Below are 10980 nucleotides of genomic sequence, written 5' to 3' on the forward strand. Positions count from 1 at the left end.
TATAATAATAATAATAAAATATAATAATAATAATGATGGTGATAATAACCATAATAAACGTCATGCGTACAGTTTTATATCACTTGTCTTACAAAGATATACGATTGATCCAATCAATCATAACTTTATGGAAATCCAATAGTGTCATAACTTTCTACAGGAAATTTGCAAAAATGTCCATTGTAAAAAAAGGAGAACACACCAAATTGTCAAGAAATTGATGAATTTATAAGTATACATCATATCTAGAAAAAAAAAAAAGAAACATGCATTTTATATGTTGATGTTGCTGGCCGTCCATAGTTGCGATTGATCGGATCAATCGCAACTCTTTGTAAGACGGGTCCCTGATGATACAAATCGCAACGACTATTACGTTAACAGGATCTGCCGCCTCATCAGCAGCGCTCAGTGCATTCGATTAATTTGAACCTGCTAGGTACCTAGTCAAAGATCCTGGGTCGATTGCAGCATATTTTGGATAATTTTTTTTTGTTGATAGAAAACACGACATTTTGATTTGATTGATTTGATAGCATTTATTCCATTCATTATAAAAACAAAAACAAGGCACGTACATGTACATGGGGAAATTGCAAATGATACAATGATAAAATATGTTGAAAACAGTTGAATAAAAAAGAGTGTACTTAATCTATAAATGAATAAGGAGGCAACAAGAAAGGGAAAGCCTTATTAGCGCTGCCACCTTTAACAAAAATATGCACTGAATATATATGATATAAAATACATGATGTAATAAATACTGAATACCAGATATAAACATTGAACGTAAAAGGGGGAAATACAAATTATAACACAATGACAATATATATATATATATATATATATATATATCAACGATAATTACATGACTGTGATTCGAATCCATGACCCTCGGAGAGTCAGAACCATTAGACTACTCCGCGCTCTATGAACGGTACTGGGAATTTCCGTGCATTGTAAAACTATCAAGATGTCAAATCAGGGCAGTGGCGTGATCAGTAATTTAGAGCGGGCTAGATATGGCGTATTGCACAAAAATCGATTTCAAAAAGTTGCGAATGAAGCAAGGTAGCAAACATGTCGACATTTTATTACAAAATCCAATTTTTTGATAGATTTTGACATAAAATTTGGAAAAGGATATCATATTTCAACCTTCTCTTTTTCCTTTGTCTTCCTTTTTTCCTTTTTTTCTTGGTCGTGAATTTTCTTCCGGGGGGGGAAGAGACCCCCCCCCCCCTCTATCTGTACGCGATTGTGTTAAGAGATAGCATGGGGGCCCAATATTGGCCACCGTGTTACATTTTGATCGGTTGAGAGAATGAGAGAAATAATATGAAACTCCCTCTTGAATTTTAGCCTACATTTTGCTGAATGCCACAGGTTTATTTAGCTGGAAAATGAATAATTGTCATTCTTTTTTCGCCTAATTACCTGACTTTGACTGATTAAAAAAATAGTCTTGCACCAAACGTCCTCGTTATGCCTTCTGCAAGAAATTTACCCACATTGTGCTGCACTCAACCCAGGTGAGGTGAATCGGTACCTGGCAGGAATTTATTCCTAGAAATGCGTGTGCGATGTAATTTTAGTAATTAGGACTGCCAAGCAACAGTTGGGGTAATGATATCCAAGTCCTTTGGAAGCGCATAGAGACATTATTCGTAAGTGTGATATGCACTATACAAGAACTGTATATTATTATATTATTAGTAGTATTATTATTACTATTATGCCACCCCGTATAGTAGTGAGAGCAGAGCGAGCAAGGGAATAAACACAACTGTGTAAATTGCATACAACCGTGTATACACTGAATAATCTGGTTTTTGCTGGGTTCTAAGGGCTCGAATCGAGTACAATCAAATGTTTATTAAAAATCGAATAATTATGTTCCATAGGCAATACAATGCAATAATATCAGTGACAACTGTTCGAATTTTTTGACATTTTTGTTAAAAATTCATGATTTACGCTTGCCAGCTGAAATTCGACGACTTCGTGAAAAGTTCCAAGATTACCGACCTGGTAATTGGACGATCAGAGATGCAGGGTCTAGCTTCGAAAAACCACCCAAGGTTAAACTAGCTGTCTTCGGGGTGCAAGACTCGGGCAAGAGTGCCTTTCTCAACTCTCTTCACTTTGCTTACAAAGGTCTGTTTTCAGTGAAAGCATCTTACATTTCCTTACGTTAGCTTGATGTGAAATTTTCTACTTTTTAAATCAATTATGGTTTGTTATATGGTAGTTATCGTTTTGTGATTGCAATATCAGGCTCCCAATACAATTTAAAAAGGGGGGAGGTGATGATTGGCGTAATTCAGATTTATGTTGCAAATTTAGCTTTTATAATTATGATTCTGTGCTTCCATTCCAGCAGAAATATTCTTTAATCTTAATTTCACCCATTCATTGTGGCATTAACCTGCCAAAAAGAACAATACAGTGTGATCACAGTGTCTTTACACAGTGGAAATATTACACAAACTGTTAAAATGCACAAATTAAACAGGGGGAAGATATTTTCACACTGTGGACATCTCGACAGTGTGACTGTACACAGCGTGTTCACATGGTCGAATAAATTAATGTACTGATTCACACTGTTGAAATGCTTAAATTTAAGTCTTATACACTTTTTACACAGGATTTTCTTAGCCCCGGACTATATATCGTTAACCCCGTACTATCCTTAACCCCGTACTATTTTTTTTTCCTTTTCACACATGCTAAATTGTTATTGCTAACCCTGGATAAGGAATGATTGCTTTTCTCATGAAACTCGCTAACCCCGGACTAGTGGTAGCTCATGAATATTCACGTGCGCACTTACTGGGATCCTTCGGGTCATATCCAAAATTGCACACATTTGTCGATCATATACTTCACTCGTACCCTTTTTACACACGCTTAAATTTCCTTAACCCCGTACTATAGGTGGGGCTAAATTGCCATTTAGCCCCACCTATAGTACGGGGTTAAGCTTAGCCCACTTTCGTTTTACACTAGCAATCTTAACCCCGTACTATCGCTCTTAGCACCGCAATTGCTGGGATAGCCCTGCTTTTTTGCATGGCCAAATAATCCCGTACTAAAGGTTGGGTTAGCCCACTTTGCAAAAATGCTGTGTAAAAAGAAAGTGGGCTAAGCTTAACCCCGTACGATAGGTGGGGCTAAATTGCAATTTAGCCCCACCTATAGTACGGGGTTAAGGACATTTTAGCGTGTCTAAAAAGGGTATTAGTGTGAAAATGATTGTGCATTGTTTTCCACACTGTGAACACACTGTGGCACACACTGTGGGACACTGTGTATTTCATTAGGGTATGCTTGCTCATTTATTATATTTTGTATATTAGTTCAACACGGTGCGTGTGCACATTCTTTTGTATTTCTTTATGCAAAGCAACATGAAGTCAGTTCTTTCTTGATTTGATTGCAATAAATTCGTTGAGTGCAAAATCTGTAATACATTACTTATTACTACAACTGTCACACATGCATTTACTGAACGAATTATGCATATTTTCACCCAAAAGTGAAGATTCCTGTATTACTTGGGTACCAGTTTCCATTGTTTTTGTTTTGTTTTTTGTTTTTTTATCTTCGCTTTATTACAAAGGTGTATGGCAGCAAGTCTACATCGAGAGCAATTTGTTAGGACAGGGAGGAGAGACTATATTTCGAGACCCTGCTATACTTACCGATCAAGTTACAACTTTCGATACACGTGGACTATCGGATATGGGTTATAAGAAAGTTTGGGATGTAATGAGTGAAATCAGTTGAGTATTTGGCATTTTTTCATTTTGTTTCTGTTTATAATTGACAGTGTTTACCCCCACTGGGCTAGTGACCCCCCCCCCCCCCCCATCACTGATAATCGAAAATGCCTACCATACATTTGCTTGTGATTTCCCCCCTCTCTCTCTCTCTCATTCAGGTTATACTGTATTGTGCTCCTGTTTTCGGTATAGTCTTGGAAAAGGAAAGTTATAATAATAATAATAGATAATAGCATAGTTTATATATCGCTTATTAAAGGAGAATGAAACTCTTGGAGCAAGTTAGCTTTTGTGAAAGCAGAAAAATCAAAGAATAAGATCAACAAAAGTTTGAGTAAATTAGGACTAGCAATATAAGAGTTATGAGCATTTGAACGTCGAGATCACTAATGCTATGGAGATCCTCCCATTGGCAATGCGACCAAGATCTTTGATGTCACAGATGAACAACTCTCCCCTTTTGGACACTGAAAATATACCCCAAAACATCTCTTTTTGCTCATTCTAATCATATGACAAACGATTCATCAATGATATAATGTTGTGAAACCTCTGTACTTGTCCTCTCATAAAGAGAACACCTCACCTTGTGATAGACTCTATAAAAGTGATAATATAAGTGAAATAAGTACTAAAGTAATGAGGGAGTTGTACGTGTGTGACATCACAGATCTTGGTCGCATTGCCAATGAGAGGATCTACATGGCATTAGTGATCTCAATGTTAAAATGCTCTTAACTTTCTTATTATTCATCCAATCTTCCTCAAACTTTCAACAATATGTTTCGTTGATTTTTCTCTTTGATATGGATTCAGCTGGTTTCAAGGGTTTCATTCTCCTTTAAGTACAAAGCGCTTTACAGTTCTGAATCATTAATTACACTGACTTAAGCAAGCAGCTGTCGAGCGCCTTGATGTTGGTGAGTATATATATATATATATATATATATATATATATCTTAAATATTCACGTATTGGCTTCTGTAAGGTAACAAAATAATGCTGAAGATAATGCTTTTATTGCCAATAAAGTTTTTTATTGTTTACTCGAATTTTCGACGGTCCTCCATCTTATTCAAACTCCTGAAGATTGTCAAACTCCTGAAGAAGACGGAGGACCGTCGAAAATTCGAGTAAACAATAAAAAACTTTATTGGCAATGAAAGCATTATCTTCAGCATTATTTTGTTATATATATATATATATATATATGTATATATATATATATATATGTATAAACTCCTCAAAAAAGTTTGGAAATCTTATTTTGATCGATAATCCCTCCTTGGTTTTAGTGAATATCAATGCGTGATTAATATTAATGAATATATCATTTAATCATCTTTAAAATGATACCCTACATGATATGATTATGATTCACATGGAGGTATAGTGCCTTGAAATGTGGGGCAAGGTCAAAATTCAAAAGTTGCAAAATGACACAATATTGAAAGTCACTGTTCTTTTTTCCGTGGTGATGAATGAGTTTCTCAGCGGTTTCTTTTAATTGTTTTCATGCACTTTAACATCAATATTAACATGGAATCAAACACACGTCTACATAAGCAAACTCATAACAAACAAACAAACATGCATGAGTATTTCAAACCACGACTCAAAGCATGTTATCTCTCAGAACCATCACTACAGAACCATGGTCTTGATTTGAATTGACACTGACAAAAGAATCATGTTCTTTATTGACCCTTTATGACTATTTCTGCTCGTTTTGCAGCTTTTCAATTCAGACCTCATCCAACACTTTTGAATCCTGCTATTTTCGTAATGGCATGATCATAACAAACATGGTATCATTTTAAAGAGAATAAATGATCTTTTGAATGATATCAAATATGCATTGTGTAAAATTGGGAGTTGGGAGTAATTAATGGTCAAACTCAGATTTCCAAACTTTTTTGAGGGGTTTTTATATATATATAAGGCCTTTTTAATGACTTCCAAAAATCGTCAAACGCTTCTTGCACCCAGTTATTTTTTTATGATTCAAATTAGTAGGCATACTTTGATTTTTTAAAGATTTTTTAACCAGTAATATCAATTTGATAGACATTATCGGAAGGTAACAATTAAAATAATATAGATATAATGATAGTATTGATAATATAAATAAGACCAACAAGCTATAAAATATGATTATATAATTTGTATCTATTGTTTAACCGAAAATCAGTTGAATAATTGCCCCACCCCCAGAAAATGTTTTGGAAAAAAAAAACACTGAAAATTCTCACAAATCCCTTCAATTTCACTTTACAAAATGCAAGCTGGTCGACGGGTTTTGTCGAAAAAGTTTACGCATCCTGTCTGCCCAGCAAAAGAAATTTTGCATATCGCCATGTCTCAGAAACAGATCACTACGTAATTTCGCCAGACTTGGGGAAGACATTGAAAATTATCAATTTTTGGAAAGGTTGTTGTATAAGGAATCAGCATAACAATGTTTGCATTTGCACTGAGACATATAAGGCCGCCATCTTGGATTTTACAAATTGCCAAAGAAATCAGGTAATATATCTGCTTCTAAGTAACCTTGAAAATTACGTTTTGCACTAAACAATTATTTCTGAGATCAGGAAACACTACTGGTATCAAATAAGCAACTTTTCAGAAATAAAACCATTTTAATGACATTATTTGTTTTATGTCTTTTTCTACTAATTGCAAGAATCAAGCACATGTTGCAAATAATGCAACTAAATCTTATCTTTCAGTAAGGGACACCTTAAACCAGGGTGTCGCATATACCTTATGAATGACATATTTGGCATGTGTTTCGGATATCATGGTCAGTAAGGGTCAATGAACTTTGACCATATTAGGGTATCAAGAAGATTAAGTTTTTGACAAAGTCAACTTAAATGAAAAAGTGGTTATGACGTATCACGGATTATCTTGCATGAATTTCATGTCAAAATGTTCAAGGTCAATGAACTTTGATCATGATGTGGTTTTCAAGACTTTACCAAGACATAGATTCAAATTTTCAAGAGTCCCAAAAGTCCCTATTTTATAAAACTTGTATTTAATGGTCAAAAAGTGCTTTAACCCTAAAAAGACTGGGTGGCTGATTCAGCCCCCCTCTCCCCCCCCCCCTCGACATTTTTCGCGATAAATCCGCCGCATGAAATTTTTTGACCGCGCCACTCGCTATCTTATTACTTTCAAGTCTCGCGCAACTTTTGAGACCAAAATTGTGACCTCCTGGTACGCGGTTCCGAAATTACGCAATATTTTGTAAGTGCATGCAGACCCAAAATTACTCAAAAACGTGAATTTGTGTACAAATCCAATGCAAATAGTGTTTTTAGCCAAATCATTATTTTTCCTTTTACTGCTTAAAATCAATTAATTTTATATTTTTAATGGTCAAAATATAGTCCCGACAATTTCCAATGAAAAAAACAATAAAAACAAAAAAAATCGAAAAACAATTAAATACATAAGAAATTTAGAAAACAATAGAATACATAAGAAAATAAATGTGATGTTGGTTTAAAAAAATAAATAAATTTGATCAGATGCCTATCTAGAGTATGTGAAACAAAATTAGCATTTTAGGGGCATTATTTTATTAATTAGAGCAAACTTTTGATTTTACGCATAAATTAGCATAATTAATGAGCAATGAGATTTTTTGCAGAATTTAATATTATAGTTTTGTAGATAATGCCATGGGTAACGCGCGTGCCAATTTTCGCCGCGATCGCGCGGTTGACGGCCGAGATCATAAGGCGGGGGGGGGGGCTGAATCAGCCCCCCCCCGTCTTTTAGACGTCGAAATAGCCCAGTCTATTTAGGGTTCAGAATCCAAGATTTTGTCGAAAACCCTGTACTTGGCTATTTTGTAGAATCTAAGAGGGCGGCCTTATAGGTAAAACTTTGTTATGCTAATTCCTTATAAAGTAACCTTTCCAAAAATATCTCGTTTTCCATTTCTTCAAATAAAGCCAGGCTGGCAATAAGTTATTGTTAACCTGTTTGTCAGTTTTTGAAGTATTTGGAACAGAGCAATCACTGTTATTCAACCGTTTCATCTTCTTTAACATTTTTAATCGAACTCTTCCAAACAGCTGGAAAGCGAGGAATCGACCCTCGTTCTTGGACGGCTGGAGGAAGGATCGACTGTCCCATCTTTATCCTTAAATACAAGTATGTAACTATGTACATGTACATCTATCCATTCATTCTGTCATTTATTTGTCATGTTTGTTATGTGCATATCTGTGTGGGTATCCACGTGTATAGATGTGTCCGTTCGTATGATTTTGGGGTGTATTTGAGTGAGTGTTTGCGTTAGGGTAAATGGATGCGTATAGGTGGGGACCAAGGGCAGAATGCCAGAGGGACGCGTCCCCCCTAGCCAAAATAGTAGGGGGGACACAATATCAAATGTCCCCCTACTATTTTTGGTGGAAAGAAATACATCATTCAAAATTGAAATAAAACATGTATTTTGGACGAGATGACGTTACTTTTTGGGTGATTTATTATTTTTTTTTTTTTTGCTCATCAAATTTTTCAGCCCTGGTCCCCCCCCCATCTTTGGAGAGAGATATCCGCCCACAATGGGGACCTTTATGTGTTGGAGGGGCGTGTTAGGGTCTGTTGGGTGTGCGTTAAATAGAGAGAGGGGGACAAAATGAAGTCATTTGCACTCCAGTCGCTCATTCCTAAATACATGGACTGCTTTTCCAAAGGGTTTTGGAATTTTCTTTTGATGCAGTTGATTTGTTACTGTGTTTATATTTATCAGCCTGACGTACCCCCATTTAATATTGTATAGACTTGCAATGTTTGGGGATTCATTCTTTCTTATAATGACGGAATTCGATCAATCATATCAAGAAAAAAAAATTACCGCGACCATCCTAGAAGATATGGAGCAATTAAAGCCAACTATCATCTAGAAATGCATCCTTTCGTTTCATAAAAAATACAATATACAGTTTTATATTCGGGACGATGTAGGAATCTAGGTTACTCACCTTATTCGGATGTATTTGCAACTGCGAGGCAGACCGCTTCCAAGAACATCGAGAATATATTGTCAAGTGCCTTTCATGACAATAAAGTCTTTGTCGATGGTTGGTGAATCGAGGCAGCAGTTTCTTCCTGGACTATAATGGACAGACGTCATATTTGCATTTTGTTTCGTCAGCTCCGAAGCGTAGGAGAAAGCCGCTATTCCTATTCACCAATTTTCGACAAAGGCCTCCCAGCTGTTCATTGTGATTTGACGGGCATTTTCAATAGATTTGCTGTGTTCTAGGGTTCGTCCTGCGTCGTGGTGCAAATACTCCCTGCACAAACGCTTGGGGCAGCCGCCTCATGCTTATCGAATATGGTAAATCACATCGAGTGCGCTGCGTCGCCACACAAATTATCACCATCATCGTTAACATTTTATTTGTATTTTATTTCCTAGCTCTACAACTGGAATACAACATTGTCGTGAATTCATATCGTCACTTGTACCACAAATCAGGCAGGAGTTCGGTAAGTTGTCTTATCTTAAACAAAAAGTTATTTCCATTGCATCTTTTTTTACATTTAACACGTAAAATATAGTGCAGTAGGTTTCACGAATACACCTTGAATCTTTCTTGGGCAAATATTGGTCCTGAAAAGAGCCACACAAACTCGACGTTTCGACAAGTGTTTTCTCGTCGTCTTTAGGTGAATGAGCAAAGTTTGTAAAAGCAGGTGTTATATACTCCGTCAAGTTGCTGTGCATGTCGAAACGTGGAGTTTGGGTGGTCCTTTTCAGGACCCACTTTAGCCCAACAAAGATAAATGACCATGAAACCTACTACACTAGCCTTCTTTGCGATGAAAACCTTCAGAAGTTGCGTAAAATATAATACTACACCAATTGCCACTCTGCTTCTACTATCAGTCATGCCTGTACGTCTTCTAGATTGTTACTCGAAAGACTACACTCTTAATTCCAAGGAATTAAAATACATCCAGATCGGCTGTGAAAAGTGACCAGCCGAATATTAGATTTAGCTTTAAACCTTGTAGATTTAAATATAAATCTTAAAGATTTGAAATTAAGGTTTTTGACATTTGAAAGTTAATCCTAAAGATTTGAAATTAATACAACTTTCGGCAGGTCACTATCCATAGCCGATCTGGATTTATTAAAATCCTTGAAATTTAGAGTGTACTACTACTAAATACATTTTTATTTATATATTACCATTATCTTTTTTACAATCATCATCACCCTCACCACTTTCGTTATTATCATCATCAACGTATTCAACATCACTTTCATTATCCTCATCACGATCTTTATCGTTATCATAATCATCACCATTTTTTACCATCATCTTCATCACCACCATCATCGTCATCATTACCATCATCATCACTATCATCATCATCCTGCAGGCTCGTATCCGATTATGGTCGTAACCTTTGCAGAGAGCATCTTGAACCAGGATGAGATCATTCGCGACATCACCTTAGCTGGTATGGAGAAGAACAGTCTATTCTTCATTGAGAACTACACAGCTTCGAACCACGAGATGGATTCTAAAAAACACATTGCTCTTCTCAAGATCCTCGAAGCCTGTATCAAGCGAGCCGATGATAACATCACCTTCCACTGGCGAAAAGAGAAGGAGCCACTGCCCAAAAGAAAGTGTGAGATAATGTAAAGTTAGCGCGCATCAAGTCGGGGTGAATGAAATTTTACATAATTAGTACATACATCATACGTCAAGGTCACGTACATGCACAAGAACGTACGCGACCTTTGTCAAGATCTGTCTATTTACTTTTATTCATTTTAATCCTGAAAAAAGCAGAACAAGAAATTACAATTGCAAGAAAATGTTAAAACCCATTGACCGATGGCTAAGGATAGACAAAAAGACACTAGTTCATATTGAAGTTCTACCATCACCGGTCGATAGTTTACAAACATAATCATAAACATTGAAATGGATAAAAAGACATTGATTCAAATTTCATCAAAACGCATTTAGTTAAAACAAAATCAAACAAACATTAAAGCAATTGAAGCGAGGATGAGCATGTGAGAAATTAGTACCAAGTAAGAGATACTTCCAAATATATGTAAAATACGTATTATTTTATCTGTTATTACAATGTAAACAAAGAAGTAGAGTTACATGTAAGTGGGGAGGGGGATTCTACA

At 35.9% G+C, this 10980-nt stretch overlaps 1 protein-coding gene across 1 annotated transcript; it reads left to right on the forward strand.

The window, feature by feature from the left end:
- The first annotated feature begins 976 nt into the window (after positions 1-976).
- On the forward strand, positions 977-10477 carry LOC129266533 (uncharacterized). Its single transcript, XM_064104205.1, has 6 exons — positions 977-1004; positions 1990-2160; positions 3629-3790; positions 7883-7961; positions 9238-9308; positions 10209-10477. Exons 1-6 carry the CDS (start codon positions 977-979, stop codon positions 10475-10477), a joined length of 780 nt encoding a protein of 259 aa, XP_063960275.1.
- Positions 10478-10980: the final 503 nt, after the last annotated feature.

Source organism: Lytechinus pictus, chromosome 8 (genome assembly GCF_037042905.1).
Source record: "Lytechinus pictus isolate F3 Inbred chromosome 8, Lp3.0, whole genome shotgun sequence".
NCBI lineage: Eukaryota > Metazoa > Echinodermata > Echinoidea > Temnopleuroida > Toxopneustidae > Lytechinus > Lytechinus pictus.

Bases quoted from the DNA above. Each gene is read 5' to 3' on its own strand.
- LOC129266533 (XM_064104205.1), top strand. From the start codon at position 977: ATGTCAAATCAGGGCAGTGGCGTGATCA. The intron at 1,005-1,989 runs GTAATTTAGAGC...TACGCTTGCCAG, and splicing joins TCAGGGCAGTGGCGTGATCA to CTGAAATTCGACGACTTCGT. The intron at 2,161-3,628 runs GTCTGTTTTCAG...TTTATTACAAAG, and splicing joins TCTTCACTTTGCTTACAAAG to GTGTATGGCAGCAAGTCTAC.